Source organism: Arachis hypogaea, chromosome 20 (genome assembly GCF_003086295.3).
Source record: "Arachis hypogaea cultivar Tifrunner chromosome 20, arahy.Tifrunner.gnm2.J5K5, whole genome shotgun sequence".
NCBI classification, from domain to species: domain Eukaryota; kingdom Viridiplantae; phylum Streptophyta; class Magnoliopsida; order Fabales; family Fabaceae; genus Arachis; species Arachis hypogaea.
The window spans coordinates 44,025,244-44,045,123 of record NC_092055.1 but is presented as its reverse complement, the minus strand read 5'-3'; the positions used below and the strand labels follow the sequence as shown (position 1 = coordinate 44,045,123).

Genomic DNA, 19,880 nt, shown 5'->3' with positions numbered 1-19,880 from the left:
CACTTCTTTCACTATAAACCTAATTTTTAAAAAATATGTGTTGTATATGAGGTGCGGGTAGGATAGGGTAGGGTACACCCTAAATCCGTACCCTAGCCTACCCGCAGAAATACCCGGACCGTATTCTACCCTACCCGCAGCGGATAGAGTAGCATACCCTATCCGAACGGATTGGATCGAGTTGAGTACCCCCGGGTAGGATATGAATTGCCAGCCCTAGTTCTCACACACAGCTACGCTCTCATGGTCTCAAAGCCTGGACTTAAAGCTTCTAAAGAGAACATGAGATTCAAGTACGTGATTGTTGAAGTCTGATTCTTGTTCACGTTTTCATTAATTTTCTAAGGTTCTTTGACTTGAAGATTGAATAAGAGTTTGCAAAGGTTATTTAAGTAATTTTAATAAAGATATTTAAGTTATTTTATTTTTCAGTATTTATATTTATTTTAAATTAAATAATATATTAAGACATAAATCTTTCTATAAACTTTACGTTAAATATATAATATAAAAACTCAATTTAATTTCTATTTCTCAATCTCAGTTTTTTCTAAAACAATCATATTTATATTAGAGTCGTGAACACAATATTTTTTTCAATTTTTTTTATTTTTAAATTTTAATAATATAAAAATATATAATTAAATACAACCTAATAAGTATATTAGCTAATATTGATGGAAAGTATTAGTCCTTTTTTTTCAATCGTTAGAAAGTATTAGTCTATTAATATTTCTTTATTTGTATATTGTTTATCTTCTCACCGTTTCTTATAATGATTATTATTAGTTAATAATATTTCTTCCTTGATAATGGTTGATGAGTTCTTGTTATAGGTATACCCATCCATTAAGCATGCCTTTATTATCTCCAACTATTTTCATCATGAAGGCATCCATTAATTCACAGCATTTACGTACTCTGTACCCTTCCATAACATGAATAAATTGTGTGAATCCTTTCTTGATATATAAAATAATGTTGTTTATGCATGCAATCAGCGAAAACCCATGTTCATACTTTAACTTTGCGCTACCATCGTCCAATTTGATTTGAAAACAAGATTCAAGAAGCCACCTTTTGCAATAACTAAGCAACATGTATAGACATATTAGTGTATTATTTGTGGACCTTAATTACTTCTATAAATAGCAGGGGAAACATTGAGTTGCTACATCAATTAACTCTGATAATAACTCTACTTGATTTCTATACGAGAATTTAAGTATGGAAATCACCAGAAGTAGTTCTTTCCTAATCATTTTGCTAGTGTTTGTTTCAAGTTTGGTGGAGACAAATGCATATTATTATAAGAATTGTTATGCAGGGCGTTGCAATGGAAAATATATAAGGTGCCCAGAAGAGTGCCCAAGCAGTGAATCGAATGATCCCAAGGCTAAGGTTTGTCAAATTGATTGCGACAAACCCACATGCAATGCTGTTTGTAGACGTAAGTTATTAACTTTTTATTCTCAATGTTATTGTACCGTTTTTGTAATTTTTAACCTTTAATTTTTTGGGTTAAAAAATAGATATATATCCGTAGAGTAATGGTAGGAAACAAATTTTTTTCGATCAATATCAATTAATTTTTTAAAAATTATTTTATTTATTATAAATTCTAAATTCTAAATTCTAAATTTTAAATTATAAATTTAAATATTAAAATTAATTAATATCAACTAATTAAAAATTAGTTGTCTTGTAATTTTTCATATCAATATACATGTCAAATTCATTTTTGAAAATTTAGATGATTTAACGAAAACTTTTAGCACGCCGTCTTTCCACTCATGTGCCTAAGACAACCTTATTAATAATAATTATATATTATCTCCTCCTTTCCTAAATTGCATAAGCCCTGGCATCTCATGTGCCAAAGACAATCTTATTAATAATAATGATTACCTCCTCCTTTGTTAAATTGCATAAACACTGGCTTACAATTATGCTAACTGCACATTAAAAATTAATTATCAAATAAATTATTTATATAAAATATATATTAAAAATAAATTTAAAAAATATATATTTATACATAAATATATAATAATTAATTTAATAACAATTTTTTATATACAAATAATATTTTATTTCAATTATATCTATAACTATCATATGAATTTAAGAGAAGGTTTGAATCAGGAGTGGAACTAGATAAAATATTAGAGGGGGCCAAAAATATTTACACAATAAAATAAGACTAAACAAAATTTTAAGGGGGCTAAACTGAAATTTATATATAATTTACATGTAAAAAATTAAAATTAAGAGGGGCCACTGCCCCTCTTTCTCTGTATGTAGCTCCGCCCCTGGTTTGAATATCTTATGTTTAGATAAATAAAATTAATTGTACAAAATTATTTATTTATTCTCTCTTATTTATTTAACATGATTTTTTATGAAAACATTAATAATATTATTTACTTAACTTTTTTAATGTCTTTCTTATTGGAACCACATATAATTTTAAAACCAAATACTTATTTTAAAAGGAAGATAGTATTTTCATCCTTCTAAGTTTTATATCGGATTTAATAATGTGAGCTTTTTATTTATCATAAATATAGTTGATATTCACTTTAATTCTTGAACTTACACATTGAATTTTAATTTAGTTTTTGAGATTTTAATTGATTTTATTTAATCTCTAAATTTTATAAATGTGATTTATATTAGTCCATAAGACAATTTTTGGCACACAAATGTTAATAGAGTATTGACATGTATTATTGATAGATGCCATGCTGAAACTTGTAAAATGATCCAGTTTTAATTTTGGCGCCTAAATAACGTAAACATGATGTTATATCACTTCTTTTGAGAGGAAAAGTTTCAATAAACATCACTTACGATGTTGTTTTTGGATTATTTTAACGTCAAAACTAAAACAACGTTGTTTTACATAATCCAGTGTGGCATCCATTTATTCATGTTAGTGTTTTATAAGGTCTGTTGGGTCGAAAATTATTTTTAAGGACTAACATGAGTCACGTTCGCAAAGTTTAGTGACTAAATAGAGACAATTAAAACTTGAGAAAGTATTAGCAGTCAACATTTTTATTAAAATCTAACCAGCATTTAACCATTTTGAAAAGAGTGTGTAATAGATATAGTCTCATACCATTAAAAATACTAATAATGGCTAATTAATGGTTACAAATCATAAAATGTGCTGGCCTTCTAACACTTTAGGTTCTAAATTAAAACTCACGTGTAAGTTTTGGAATCAAATTGAATATTTTCTCTAAATAAATTCGTATTCACATATATTACTTTCTTTATTTTAAAATTATCATAAAGGTTTTTTTTTATTTTAATGTTTAAAAGTATTACTCTAAAAAAATATTTTAATATTTTGAAATATTAAAGTAGTATTTGTTTTTTATTTTGATACCATCCTTAAATTAATTGTAATTAATGAATAGAATTAGTGGAATATAACATTGTGTTAATTAATTAACAACAAACATAATATTAAGTAGGGATAATTCATTTATCTGTTTTATTTTAAACTAAACTGCCAATTCTATTAATGAAAATTTAGAATATTAAAAAATTTACACACAAATAAACAAAATTATCTCTAATTGGTATAAAAAAATGACTTTTATGTGATAAAAATATTGAGAAATTAATTTTATTCATAAGTAAATAGATTTGTGAATATTCAAAAATTTTATGATAAAATTGATAATTTATTCATATCTTTCACAGGCGCAAAACTAATTTTATTCATTTTTAATTAATCGTTCACATCCTAAATTTTTATTGATAGAAATAATAATTTATTCTTTTATTTTGTATTAACAAGATTATTTTATTGTTTAGTTTATGTCTATTAATGAAATATATAAGAATTATTTTGAATAGAAAGGGTATTACATTCAACCACCCTTGCCTTAACTTGGCCACAAAAAAATCTACTTCTGTAACTATGATTAGTTGTTTTCTTTTTTAAAAGAAATATAAAAAATAAAAAAGAATAATGTTAGATAAAGGCTAGGAGACAAGAATATTTAACAAATAATTAAGAAGGATTTTTATTTTTATTTTCTTAATATAATTCTACTTTAATTTAATACTAAAAAACAAGAGAACTAGTCCCAACAAGATTTAATGATAACCAATATGAATATTTTACATAAAATAACACATCACTGATAAAATTTATTTTTAGTTTATATTTGATTAACTATAAATATTAAAAATTACAATCTAAAACTTAAAATCTAATTTTTAAATTTTAATAGTATAATAATAAGAAAAATGATATATTAGAGAATTAATAAAATTTATTATTTTAACTATTAATTTATTTCTTTTAATCTAATAATGTAACAATATACTTTTAACCTACCCTTCTAACTATTAATAATTAATTATTAATCAAAAATAATAAAATAAAATATTCGCTAACAATAATGTAACGTAATTAAATTATTTTAATAACTAAGTTGAACTAAATTAATCTACCAAAACACAACAAAAATCACCCACACATATGCACCGAAATTTACACTTCTTTTTTAAACAAAAAAATTAATTGAATTTGACTGGTTCATCTAGCATTTCTCATTGAGCAGTATTGATAAAAAGCGTTAGGGCATGAGATCTCTGTTATATATTATTCAAGCCGAAAATGCAAGTATTGGCAACAGAAAATTAAGATGACGATGAAAAATCCATTTTTGTTATTTGCAGAGCGCAAACCAAACTGCAATGCACCTGGATCAGGATGCTATGATCCTCGATTCATCGGTGGAGATGGAAGAGTGTTCTACTTCCATGGAAAGAGCAATCAGCACTTCAGTCTCATCTCTGATTCCAACCTTCAAATCAATGCTCGCTTCATCGGACACAGGCCAGCCGGCAGAGCCCGCGACTACACCTGGATCCAGGCTCTTGGCATCCTGTTCAACTCTCAAACCTTCTCAGTCGAAGCCACCAAGGCGGCCCAATGGACCGATACCGTTGACCACCTTATGTTGACCTACAACGGAGACTCCATAGCTTTAACCGAAGGCACTCTTTCCACGTGGCACTCGCCGTCAAAAGACGTGAAAGTCGAGAGAGTAGCCAGCAAGAACAACGTCATAGTAACACTGGAGAATGTTGCTGAGATTCTTGTCAATGTTGTGCCGATAACCAAGGAAGATGATAGAATTCACAACTATCAAGTGCCTAATGATGATTGCTTTGCTCACTTGGAAGTTCAGTTTAGATTCTTCAGTTTGTCCCCGAAAGTTGACGGTGTTCTTGGAAAGACTTACAGGCTGGATTTCGAGAACCCGGCGAAGCCAGGTGTCGCGATGCCGGTCGTTGGCGGAGAAGACAGTTACAAGACAACGTCATTGCTTTCTCATGATTGTGCTTCTTGTTTGTTCTCTCAAGAAAGCTCTGCTGAGAGAGATGCTTCTACTAAAATGATTACCGAATTGGACACACTTGATTGCACCAAGTTTTCTTATGGATTGGGAATCGTTTGCAAGAAATGAATACCAGAAAGAAAATTAAAAGGCAATGGTTTAGTAGGTGAATACTTGAAACCTTTGCTTGGAAAATAAGGGCACAGCCATAAATAATAACGCTATTTCTTTGTTATTGTAATTTGTATGCTTTGTTGTTTAATAATTTGAAATTAAACATTGTGTTACTCTTTCGTTTATGTGATTCAATTGAGCCTTTTAAAAATAAATAAAATTATTAAATTCTATAGACTATAGCTTCGCTTCTCTGTCGATTTCTTCTTAATTTTTTGGGCAAATTACAATTATTTATCTTGAGGTTTGGTAAAATTTACTATTACTGTTTTCTTTTTTTTAATAACTATAACAACCTTTTTTAGACATTCCTGAAATTGCTAGATGTTCACGAAGAGAGAAGTTTAAATCCTGCTTATATATATATATATATATATTAAAACATACTTAAAAAACAAGACTTTTAAAGTTGTTTAAACATGTGAGCAACGAAAGGTAATTGTTAGTTAAAGTTAAAAAAAAGATAATATATTCTTAAGAAGGAAGCTGTTGAGATACATAGACAACTCAAATAGTATAAATAAAAAACGATAAAGTTAAGAAGAGGCATATAAAGATGCAAATCAATTTTTTATAGTTACAATTTTTTAGAGTGATTTTTTTTTAAAACTAAATCAAGTTTTGATCATTTGAGTTTGAATTAATTAAGATTTTTATATTTTTTTTATAATTTTAAATATTGTATATATTTAAAATTTAAAAATTTTATATGATTTATTTTAAATATTAAAATTTTAAATCTAATTTTATAAATAAAAAATTAAGTTGAATACCATTAATTTTAAATTACATAATTATTTAAAATTTAAAACTAATTAATAATTTGACAAATAAATATTATATTTTTAAAATAATTTAAGTAAATTATGGTTAATTTTCAATTACTATTTTATTTTTTAATTTTATTAAAATTTCTACACTTCTTTAGTTTTAACCCTAACTCTAACTCTAATTACTATTCAAGAATATTTTTGTAATTAAATCAGATTTTGTTCATTTTAATATAAATTAATTAAGATGATTATATATTTTTTATAATTTGAGTATTTCATATATTTAAATTTTAAATATTTTAATAATTAAAAACTAATGATAATTTTATATGATTTATTTTAAATATTAAAATTTTAAATTTAATTTTATAAATAAAAAATTAAGTAGAATACTATTAATTTTAAATTAAAAAGTTATTTAAAACTTAAAACTAATTAGTAAGTTAATAATAAAAAATTAATAAAAATTTTATATAATTTAATTTAAATATTAAAATTTTAAATGATAATACTTAATTGAAAATCAATGAACAAATTGATAATTCAATAATATTTTTAAAATAATGTTTAAAAAATTAAATCAAATTTTAAATTACTCTATATCCTAATTTAATTAAAATTATTAAACCCTAACCCTAGTGACGGACCTAGAAAATTTTAGGAGTGGGGGCAAAAATATATATATATTAAATAAATTTTTTTAAATATTATTAATTATATGGAGATATAAAAATTAAAAAGAGTTAGCGAACACTTTTATTCTTAAAATACTATTTATTATATATAATTTATAAAAAATATTTTTTATTTCTAAAATTTAAAATTAAAATATTTTAATTAAATTATAGATAACTTATTATCCTAACTAATCTTTTTATACACATTTAATAATAAAAGACTGAATTAACTGGCATATTAGCGCATAATAATACATTAGTATTTATAATTTGAAATTAGAATTATATATAAATACTAGAAAAATTAAATCTTTATATGAAAAGTATGTTTATATAAAATAATAAAAACATAATTTTTATAATTTTTTTATTTTTTAAAATAATTAAATTTGTTATATTTTTTTAATTTAATTTTGATATAATGTTAGATAAAATATTTTATGTATCTGTTTAATTATATATTATAATTAAAATATTTTTTATCATTATTTTTAAAAATAAAAAATATATTCTAAATTAGTAAATTAATCAGTTCATTTTAAAATTTTATATGCAACATAGGTACATATAATAGAACAAAAGATAAAAAATAAGTAATAAGGATGAATAAATCGAGAATAAAATAAAATATATAAAGTCACGAAAAAAATAAAATATTAGATTGATACCTAAACTATAATTGTTTGAATTAAAAATTGCAATTGAAAATATCAAAAAGAAAAATAATGAAATTGAAAGATACATAGAGTCATGGAGAGCTATATAAAAAAATTGGAGAATTTAAAATTTACTTTTTGATGAAGAGAAGATGACCATTAGACAAGGAATAGAAAAAGAAGGTTGAAAATATAAAAATAAGAAGAGGGTTTAAGAGAATAAAGAATTGACGGTACAATAATTAAATTTGATTAGGTTAAATAATAGTCAAAATGATAAAAAAAAATAAAAAAATAAATTTAAAACTTTAGCTAATTGAATTTATTTTATTTGTAGTGGGTCATTTAAAATTTGAAGTGGGACATATTATATATAACTATATCTTTTAAAACAAAAATTAAAGACATCATGGGGCAAGTGCCCCCTCATTTGTATGCTTGGGTCCATCCCTGCCTAACCCTAAAATTTAAATCACTCACTAACCCTCGTAACCCTGTCCACTCACTTTTACTCTCTCACCCCTTTACCCACAGTTAGAAAGAAAGAAAGGAAGAAAGGGAGGAAGGAAGAAAAGCGAAAGAGAGGGAGGTGACGACGTCGGCGGGCTGGGTGTCGCCGTCGCCGTCGTCGTTGTCAAAATCGAGAAGGAGATGGAGGAGACGTAAGAGGGACGTCGTCGAGCCAAACGCGAGAGAGAGAGAGAGAGGGGGGGCCACCGCAATCCACACTGCTGCTGGAGGGATCATCGCACGTCGCTTCTGCCGTCAAGATCGTTGTCGTCATCGTCCAGTGTCGCCGTCGCATCGCCATTGAAGAAGAGAGGGAGAAGAGAACGCAGCCCAGTGGCCCAGGGAAAGGAGTTGCCGCCGTTCATACCTCGCATCGCCTTTGCTCCCTTGTCGTCACCGCTGTTTGGGTAGTTCTCGGAGGGAGCCATGGCTGTTCGTGCCGCCGTCAGAGATACTACTCCATTCTGTCGCTATCTGCGTGCTCAGGTATGTTTGTTCTCTCTTCCTCTGAACCCTTCACCCAATAATGTACCAAATTTCTAAGCTAAAAACCAAATTGAGCTTTAGGATTTTATTAAGTTTTAATCTGATAACTTTAAATATGATAGTTTTAATGTTTTATTGTACCCCTTCACTTTTTTTGTGTTGTGTTAGTTGTTTCTTGCTGGATTTATTTAAATTTTTTATTTGCTCCTGGTTGCTGTGTTTTTCAAATCTTGCTGCTATGTTGCTAACTTGTTAATTTGTTAAATTGTTTAATTGCTAATTATTGCTGTGTTAGTTGTTTTTAGTTGAATTTATTAAATTTTGTACTATATAATTATTGTTTTCTAGTTGTTTTACGAAGTTGAATCTCTTTACTCAAGTTAATTGATATGATGTATTAGTAACTAAGTATGAATTTTTTATTAGAATTTTTATTTTTATTTTGTTGTTGATTTTGTTTACTAATTACTCAATCATTATTGTTTTCTATGTTTCAACTGCAATGAACGAACTAAGCGGTAAAATGCGTTTGTTTTCTTATGTATTTTGTAACTTTACTTCAAGATTCTAATATATTATTTTTGGATTTTATTATTGACAAAACTTCTATGTCTAGAATTTTCTCTATGGGTTGTGATGAGCATCAAAGATATGCATCCATTAACCTGTACTTTTTTATATTAACTGCAAGATTGGGGGTTCTTTATCTTGATGCATACTGTGTGATTTGGCAATTGACTCATTGATTAGCTTTTTGTATAAACTATGTATTAGCATATTGTGCCTCATAAGTTGATTAGCTTTAGGAAATAATACACATATTTCACCGTATGAACATTATTCTATAAAAGTCTTTAACACAAATTAGTTTAAAGAGATATTACTTAGATTTGTTTTAATTAAAGAGACACGAATCATTATATTCTAGAACTATGAGTGAAGTAAGTACCATAAATAATATAAGAGAAACATGTTTGTAAAGAAGGTAGAAAATCTACAAAGACAAAGATTGAAATAGGAGAGATTTGCATAAGTCATTACTTTGAGGAAAAATACTAAGCAAGAAAGATAGGATGGTTAATTATAAAATGTTTTTGCAAGACTGATATTTGAGCATTTTTTTTATTATTTTATGTCCATTTTAAGTTAGAAATTGTGGAGTTTTAATTTAATTCCAGTGTTTTAGACTTCTTTGGATGTTACTTTGAGTTGTTTTGGTATTTTAATTATTTTAGGTGAAATTCGGATCAATTTGGCAGAGTATGTGTGCAAGAAAGAGAAGAATTGGAGCTGTCCACTAGGACACTAAACGCCAAGTCTGTCGTTTAGCGCCAGCAACTCAGAACGAGAGAAGAGTCTCTGCCCACAAGGGCGCTAAATAATATAACTGGCATTTAGCGCCAGCAATCTGGACCATATCCTCATCAATGAAGCATCTTTAATTGGATTTAGCTTTTAATTACTCTATTTTATTTTATTTTAGTTATTTTTAATTAAAAACAAAATCTTTTAGGGTTAGAATTTATTATTTTATTTTTAGTTTGAAATCAAATTAGGTTAGCTATAAAAGGGAAAAGATTCACCCTTGAGGGATCTTCTCACTTCCGCACTTTCACATTTTCTAAACCCTTGTTTTCTCTCTAAAGCATGAGCCACTAAACCTCATCGGTTAAGGTTAGGAGCTATGTTTATTTATATGGATTAAGATTATTATTGTTCTATTTTAATTAATGTATTGATTCAGTTTCAAGGATTACTTTCGTTCTTCATCTTATAAATCTAGGTAGATCGAAAGAATAACCCTTACTCTATATGCGTTCTTGTGATTCTTGGAAGAGTTATCTCACTTGAACACCAGTTTAAAAGTAAATTCCTCCTAAATTGCTAATTACATGGACTTAACAAGATACGTGACATATAATCCTCTTATATCTGGATAATTAGGGTTTTTGTGACTATAAACTAGAATTCAACTTAACCCTCTAATCGAAATTAAGTGACCAAGACATTGACGATTAACTAGGTTAGAGGAGACTAAATCACTAAGACATTATGGTTTAGTCACTGACAGTTTGTCATGAAATGAATCTTGCATGATTAAATTAGTTGGTAAGAAAACTTAATCCGAAAAAATAAACATCTGCGAAACCTTGACTATTTTCTCTATATATTTCACACCAATCATACTGTTTGCTTTCTTACTTTTTGAATCACTGTTTAATGCTTTTAAACCAGAAAACACCACTTTCTGCTTATCTGACTAAGTGATTTACTCGACCATTGTTGCTCAGTCCATCAATCCTCATGGAATTGACCCTCATTCACCTGGGGTATTATTTGGTATGACCCGGTGCACTTGCCGGTTCAGTTGTGGACATTCGAATTCCGCAACCAAGTTTTTGGCACCGTTGCCAAGGATTGACTGTGATTGACAACTAATCGTTGTCTGATTGCTTAGATTAGGTATTTTTAGCTTTTACTTTTTATTTGTTTTTTTGTTCTTTAAATTTTTGGAATTTTAGATTTATTTTAGTTAAAATTTTTTCCTTAATTTTTGAAATTAAGTTTGGTATCCTCTTTAGTATTTTATGTTTTACTTTTCCTGATTAATTTTCTTTTCAATTATTTTTGAATTTGGTGTCTATTTTCTTAGTTAATTTTCAAAAATTTTTGTGTTAATTGTTCAGTTTATTTTATTTTATTTCTTTACACAGGATACTTCACTGGGAATTCTCTGCATTCTGACGTAGAGAATCCCACTTTTCTTTGTTTTCTGTCTGTTTATGAGCAGGAACGGGGACAAAGAACTCCTTCTAGAATTTGATCCTGAGATTGAGAGGACTGCAAGAAGATGTTTACAGGAGGCCAGAGCTTACAGAGCTGTTGAAAATCTCAGGGATAACTCTCATAAGGAAGTTGAAGAGTCCACTATGGAGCTTAACAACAACAACAATAATGCTATTAACGCAAATGTGGTTAATCCGAATGCAAATGCACAACCTAGGAGAACACTTGGCTCTTATACTACTCCTAGCCTGAGTTTCTATGGGAATAGCATTGTTGTACCCCCTGTTGCTGCAAACAACTTTAAGCTGAAGCCGCAGTTGATTTCTCTGGTGCAGCAAAATTGCCATATCTAATTTTCTACAGATCTGTGATACTATGAAGACTAATGGAGTGAATCCTGATGTCTACAAGCTACTTCTCTTCCCATTCGCTGTGAGGGATAAAGCGAAGTAGTGGCTTGATACTCAGCCCAAGGAGAGCTTGGACACTTGGGATAAGGTAGCCAACAGATTTCTGACCAAGTTATTTTCTCCTCAAAAGCTGATTAAGCAGAGGACATATGTTCAGACCTTCAGGCAAAAAGAGTGAGAGTCTCTCTATGAAGTCTGGGAGAGGTACAAGCAGATGCTCAGGAAGTGTCCTCCTGATAATTTCTCAGATTGGATTCAAGTGCAAATATTCTATGATGGAGTCTCTAAGACCACCAGGATGTCTCTAGATAACTTTAAAGGAGGGTCACTCCACATGAAGAAGACCCCTGATGAGGCCACGGAGCTGATTGAAATGGTTGCTAACAACCACTATTTATACTCTTCTGAGAGGACCTCTGCGAGGAAAAAAGTGATGGAGTTGGATACATTAGATGCTATTCTTTCCCAGAATATAAGGCTATGTCTCAGCAAATCAATGCTATTATATAACACTTAAGTGGAATGCAAGTCTTAGCCATTAGTACTTAAGACAATTCCTATGATATGAGCGGTGGCTTTCCTCAAGGTGAGAATTATGACTATAGCCACTCTGCTTCTGAACAAGTTAATTTCATGGGTAATGCTTCCAAAAATCCCAACAATGATCCATTCTGCAGACATATAATCAAGGGTGGAAGAATCATCCTAACTTTGGGTGGAGAGACCAATCTCAGAGACAACCAAACTTTAATAATTCTCAGGACAGTTTTAATTAGAATAATTTTCAACAACCATCAATTTCAAGCTTCTTAGCCATAGTAAGCACCCACTCAGTCTCAGAGTACTCCTGACTTAGCCTCTATAGTTGCAAAACTCTCCAAGAACACTAACAGTTTTATGCAGGAGACCAGAGCTTCACTTCAAAACTTGGAGATACAAGTAGGTCAGTTGAGTAAGCAAATGCCTGAGAGACCTCCTAACACTCTTCCTAGTGAGATAGAGCCTAATCCAAGAGAAGAGTACAAGGCTGTCACAGTGGTAAGTGAACCAGTGACAGTGAAGAAAGTACAGATTGCTGAAGGATCAAAGAAGACAGAAGCTCCAGAAAAGACTGAGGGTACCAAAGTACACGCCCAGAAGCTCCATAAGGAGACTAGTGCGGAATTCGAAAGACCACAACTGAACCGACAAGTGCACCGGGTTGTACCAAGTAATACCTCAAGTGAGTGAGGATCAATCCCATGAGGATTGATGGACCAAGCAATAATGATCGAATGATTTACTTAATTAAGTAAGCAGAAAAGAGTGTTTTGTGGTTTCAATTGCATTAAATAGTAAATTCAGAGAATTTAGAAAACAATCAGTAAAAGTGGTGTGGAGAATATGTGAGAAAACAGTTAAGGTTTCAGAGTTATTTATCTTTCGGATTTACTTTTCTTATCAACTATTTTAATCATGTAAGATTCAATTCATGGAAAACTATATGTGACTAAACCGTAATTTCTTAGTAATTTAGTCTCCTCTAACCTAGTTAACAGCCAATTCCTTGGTCACTTAAGTTCAATTAGAGGGTTAAGTTCAATTCTAGTTTATGTACCACAAAAATCCTAATTACCCAAATATAAGAGGATTATATGTCACGTATCCCGTTAAGTCCAGATAATTAGTGATTTAGGAGAAATTATTTTCAAGCTGTTGTTCAAGTAAATTGCTTTTCCAAGGTTTATAAGAACTCAAATAGAATAAGGGTTCTTCTTTTGATCTACCCAAATCCTTAAAATGAAGAACAAAAACAAATTCTTAAAATTGAAATTAATACATTAATTAAAATAGAATAGTAATAGTATAATCCATCGAATACAGAGCTCCTAACCTTAACAGTGGAGGTTTAGTTGCTCATGGCTCAGAGAGAAAACTAGGATTTAGAAAAACTGTAAACTGTAGAAGGAGGTTCGTAAGAGAGTAGAAAGCTCGAAGGGCTGAATCTTTTTCCTTTTATATCTAATCCTAATTAATGTAAAATATGTTTTCTAAAACTAAATAATATCTTTTCCTCTTGTAAAATAAAATAAAGTTTAATCAAAATAACTAAAGAATCTCGTGATGGCTAGTTGGCGAGAAAGGGGACCACTTCTTTTTCTGAGGCTGGTGCCACCCCACCCGTGTTTCACATTAAGAATTTTTCATCCTAGCGCCAAACTTGGAAAATCCCAAGTTTGGCGCTACCAAGACCGTGGTTTCCGAAGAAAAGTATAAACTATTATATATCGTTGAAATGCTCTTGAAGTTAGCTTTCCAATGTTGCTAGAACCGCATAAACTAGACCTCTGTAGCTCAAATTATGCCTATTAGAGTGCAAGGAGGTCAGGGTTGACAGCATCATCGACTTTCTTCCTTTTCTTCTACACGAACTCTGTCAAATCCGTCCGGATGCTACCTGAAATAAACCAAATTGCACACGACTCAAGTTAGCATCCATAATGGCTTAAAATACTTAAATCATGATTAAACTTAACAATTTCGAGTACAAATTCACCAGGAAAAGATAAAAAAGATGCTCACGTATCAGAGACCAAGGACGAACAATTCTCACAGTTCTTGAAAGTTTTTAAAAAGTTGAAAATCAATATTCCTTTTGCTGAGGTTCTGGAGCAAATGCCTCCCTATGTCGAGTTCATAAAAAGCTTGATTTCTAAGAAGAAGACCTTGAAGGGAGATGAAACAGTGGTCCCAACCAAGGAATGCAGTGCAATAATTCAGAGAAATTTGCCAAAGAAGATGCCAGATCCAAGGAGCTTTCAGATTCCATGCACTATTGGGAGTATCACCTTGGACAAAGCCCTATGTGATTGATGATCGGATTTTTGGGTGATTTAGAATTCTCAAATGAATTCTCGTTACAAGTATAGTTTCTAAACCAAGCAATAATCCTTTCATGCAAAAATTTGTTTGTCACAAGTACAAACCCCTAAATTTATAAACCAAAGTATTGAACCTCGGGTCGTTCTCCCTAAGAATTGCAATAAAGTATCTTGTTATTGGTTATGAGATATTTTGGGGTTTTTGGGATAAGAAACAAGAAATTTAAATGGCAATGAAAATAAACTAACAACTAAAAAGGTCTTGACAAGGGTTGGTGGTCAAGGATCTCTATCCCTATCACTAACCACAACATGAGAATTGGCAAGGATCAACCCTATTAAGTCATCCTCTAACTAATAAAGGAAAGTCAAATGAGCTATGTCAATTCAAGTCTATAAGTCCTAGTTCTCCACCAAATCAATCAGTGAGATCTAGCGTTAATGGCTCCCAATCGTCAATCACTTGGACATTAGTAACTCAAGAGTTCTTAAGTTACCTTCCCAAGCCAAGAACATAAAATTCTACTCTAAAATCCAACCAAGCATTTTATCAAACACTTGGAAGGCATAAAAGGAAAACATAGTAAAATTGCAAGGAAACTGAATCTACTCTACTCAATTGCAAGGAATTAAACAACAACAAAGCAATTCAACAATAAAGGAACATGAAAACATAAATTGCATTAAAGAGAAATAAAAGAACAAAAGTGCATCAACATAAAAGTAAAGAATTACTAGAATTAAATGCTAAACTAGAGAGAAGAGATGTAGAAGAAGAAGAATTACAAAAGGAAAAGTAAATCAAAGCATGAAGTTAACCTAGATCTAAGAATTCATAATCTAGATCTAACCTACTCCTAATTCTAGAGAGAAGAGAGAGCTTCTCTCTCTAGAAACTAACTAAAGCATGGTAAAACTAAAATAAAACTCAACTAATCAACTAGATGTCTCATCTCTCTTCAATCCTTGGGTCAAATAGCATCAGAAATGAGTTGGATTGGGCCCCAAAATGCACCAGAAATTGCTGGCCACGAGTTGCACTTTAGTGGGTCACGTGCACATCAGCGTGTACGTGTACTGTGCACGTGCGCACCCTTATGCATGGTGCAACTATGGCAAATCTTATATTATTTCAAAGCCCCGGATGTTAGCTTTCTAACGCAACTAGAACCGTATCATTTTGACCTCTGTAGCTCAAGTTATGGTCGATTAAGTGCGAAGAGGTCAGCTTGACAATGTTTGTGATTCCTTCATTTCTTCATGAGTTCTCCATTTTTACATGCTTTTTCTTCATTCCCTTGATCCAATCTTTGCCTCCTAAATCTAAAATCACTTAACAAACATATCAAGGCATCTAATGGAATCAAGGTGAATTAAATTTAGCTATTTTAAGACCTAAAAAGTATATTTTCACTCTTAAGCACAATTAAAGAAAAATTTACAAAACCATGCTATTTCATTGAATAAATATGAGAAAAGATGATAAAACCCTCTAAATTCGACACAAGATAAACCCTACAAATGGAGTTTATCAATCTCCCCTCACTTACACCAAGCATGTCCTCATGCTTAAACCAAGAATGAAGCAAGGGGTATGACATTTATTCAATACAAAGAAACTATATGCATCTATCTATATGAATTTAACTAAATGCAAAATAATTCTACCTACTTGGTTAATAGTAAATCAATCTCCAAGACAGATAACAATTTATGAATCCTACCAATTCAAATATCAAAATGAAGTTCAAGTAGACTTGCAAGAAGAACGCTCATGAAAGCCGGGAATCAAGGAATTGAGCATCGAACCCTCACCGGAAGTGTTTGCACTCTAGTCGCTCAAGTGTATAGGGTCAATTCTCTCAATTCTCCCCTAATCATGCTTTCCAAGATTTGTTTTTCATCTAACAATCAACAATTATTTCATGCATGCATACAAGTATCATGAGGTCTTTTCATCGGTTGTAATGGGGCTAGGGTCAATGTATGATGCATATTTGGTCAAGTGGACTTGAAATTTGAATCTTTGATTACCTTAAACTTCCCACCTAACCTATATAGCAACCTATACAATTAGGTACTAACCTAACTACCCATCCTTCACTTTTTCACATACTCATGCATTTTCTTTTGATTTTTACAACACTTATGCATTGACTCTTATTGGACTTTACTTTGGGGCATTTTGTCCCCATTTTATTGTTTTTATTCTTTTTCTTTCTTTTTCTATTTTTTCTTTTTTCTTTTCTTTTCTTTTTCACATTTATTATTTCCCTATTTTTTTTCTTTTTTCTTTTGTTTTTCTCATTTTTTTTCTTTCTTTCAAGCTACATACAAGAATATCAATGCATAAGGTCTATACATTTAATCAATACATGAGTACGTACCCAATTCCCAATATTTTCAGCAAAAATATAAAACTACCCTTTTATCCTAACCAATGTCCCAAGTTTTTTCACACTTGAATGATACTCACACTCACTAGCCTAAGATAATCAAAGATCCAAATAAAGGACATTTATTGTTTTTCGCTTTAAGGCTTGTAATGTGCTAAATTAAAGAACAAAGTAGGTTAATTGTAGGCTCAAAGTTGCTAACAATAGAAGATAAAAGGTAGGATATTTGGGAAAGTGAGCTAAATAAAACGATGACCTCAATTATATAAATGCATGAATATACAAAATAATGGACATAAAGAATCAAACAAATAAAAAATTACAATCATAGAAAGAGAATAATGCACACAAGAAGGAAAATAAGTGGTTATAAGATGTAACCACACCATTAGGCTCAAATCTCACAAGCTTGTGTTCTTAGCTCAAAAACCATGTTCCAAAATAAATTCTTTCAAGCAAGTTCAACAAAAATTTTTCAAATTGGTAAGGTGCCCTAAAACAATTTTCTTGGAAAAGAAATCATCACCCTAACCAAGTAGTCCTAACATAAAAAGGAAGTGGTAAAAATATATACAAATCCTAACTAACATGTAACCTATCATGCAATGCAATAGCTAATATTGGTGTTGAAAGGAATTGTTATCCATGGAGATCGGTCGGACGACCTCCCCACACTTGAAGATTGCACCGTCCTCGGTGCATGCAAAGAAGAGCAATGTGGATGGGTTGCTACAATTGATGAGCTTCTTCAAAAGGTTGTGCGGATGACTTGTTTGTTGCCCCATTTAGAAACTTTCCTTTTCCTTCTTTCTTGGTGGCCAACCTAAAAGGAAAGAAAAAGAAAGAGAATTAAGCCTACAACAAAGATAGCAAAGCAAGTAGAACATAGGCGGGGCTAATGCCAAATAAGAGTAAAGTTCTCTACTACATGATAGCTACAATATGTGAGTGAGAAAACAATGTAAGCTTAAGGCATATCATTAAGCTTGATGCAAGAGTAAAGTCAAAGCATGAAGAGCATATTGAGCATCAAGTTCAAATAAGAAAAAGTGGGTCATGAAAGGCAATAAAAGGTCATATCAATGCACAAAGACACAAGAGTTATACAAGATGAAGCATTGATTTAAAAGTTTCAACACCCATCAATATCAAACAAGTCAAGAGGCACCAAAATAATGCAAGAAATTCTCAACAATTGAGTAGGAAAATGCAACACCATTATTAAAATGAGGAACTTAGAAAAAAATGAAAACAGGCTATAAAAACAAAATTGAAATGTAAAGAATAGAAGTATACGAATGCAATAAACAAAAGAAAATGGAAGAGGAGAAAAAAAACTTTTTTTTACCGGCGCGGAAGCGTCATGCACACTTACGCGCCGATGTGCAGTTTGGCCGAAGGGCGCGTACGCGCCAGGTGCGCGCACGCGTGGGTTGGGTTAGGCGCGGGGTACAGTGTCAGCCTAAGATTGGCCCGAATCTCTGGAACATGTACCAGGAGGGCAGGTGGCGCTATCGGCGCGCGCGCGCAGCGTGCGTACGCGCGCATTGCTCAATTAGCATCAAGGACGTGTACGCACCAGGTCGATTTGTGCCTTAGGCCCAATATTCGCACAGTGCAGGCCTAACTATCGGGTTTTTGGTTGGGGGTGAAATTTTGGCATCCACGCGTACGCGCCATGTACGCGTGCGCGTCGATGGGCGAAAATGCTTGAGGCGCGCGTCCGCGCCAAGTGCGCGCACGCGCGGGTTAGTACTCTATTTTTTTCAAAATTGTTCCAGGTTCTTGCACCAAACCAAGCCTTCCAAACCTCCAAACAACTACCAAAACACCCTAAAACTTTATTTATCATACCAAACTATCAAATAAACTCAACAAATCAATCAAAACATGAATCTAAACAAATTTACCAATGTGTACAAAATAGAAAAATGAAAAGAATTTACCATGGTGGGTGTCTCCCACCTAGCACTTTTGTTTATTGTCCTTAAGTTGGACTTATGGGGAGCTCCTCTCAAGGTGGCTTGTGCTTAAAACTATCCTTGAACATCCACCAATGCTTGAGTCTCCAATAAGCTACATTCTTCAATTTTAATATCTTCAAGATTTGATGGAGTTCTTCACAAACCATGAGTTCCCAAATTTGATTCTCCTTGTGCGATCTGGGATCCCACACTTTGTGTTGACACCCATATTCAAATTGATCATCATGATTCCAATTGGGTGGCATGACCTTAAAATTCTCAAAGAAGCCCCCAAACAACTTCCTAGACCCTTGCAATTGGGTTCTACACCAACCATTACTATTCAACTTTGAACATGCAACCTTCATGAGCTTAGAATGATATTTTCAACCACTAACCATCTCCCTTTTGCTCTTAAAGCCTCAAATATATCTAAGTTGACCATCCGTCTCAAGCAAACCATATTCAAGGGGAATAATAAAGCTTGAGTATAAGGAATTTACCCAATTGAATGTATGAATGGATGGTGGTGGCTTGGAGAGAGGTATCTCCATTGTGCTAGCAAGCTTTACTCCCTTGTGTTCTTCCTTGGTTACCTCCACCTCTTCACAAATTTCTTCAACTTCAATCATTTGTTCATCAATTTCTTCTAACTCTTCTCCGTCACTCAAATCATAAATGGGAGGTTGAGAGAAATGTACCTCCACATCGCTTTCTATCTCATTGGGAGAAGGTTCTTCAAATTCAAAGGATTCACCACCAAGAAAGTTGGATGCATGATCTTCATCACCAAGGGAACTTACTTCTTGCTTCATTC

General features: G+C 31.5%; 1 protein-coding gene and 1 long non-coding RNA gene across 2 annotated transcripts; both read left to right on the top strand.

Annotated features, from left to right (window-relative positions):
* Positions 1-1,165: 1,165 nt before the first annotated feature.
* LOC112786892 (uncharacterized) lies at positions 1,166-5,718 on the top strand. The gene is made up of 2 exons (XM_025830271.3): positions 1,166-1,450; positions 4,705-5,718. The coding sequence occupies exons 1-2, from the start codon at positions 1,228-1,230 to the stop codon at positions 5,496-5,498; spliced, it is 1,017 nt and encodes a 338-aa protein (XP_025686056.1). The 5' UTR covers positions 1,166-1,227; the 3' UTR covers positions 5,499-5,718.
* Positions 5,719-8,059: 2,341 nt separating this feature from the next.
* On the top strand, positions 8,060-10,401 carry LOC140182730 (uncharacterized). The gene is made up of 2 exons (XR_011878809.1): positions 8,060-8,645; positions 9,881-10,401. It is a non-coding gene; the product is annotated as an uncharacterized lncRNA (long non-coding RNA).
* Positions 10,402-19,880: the final 9,479 nt, after the last annotated feature.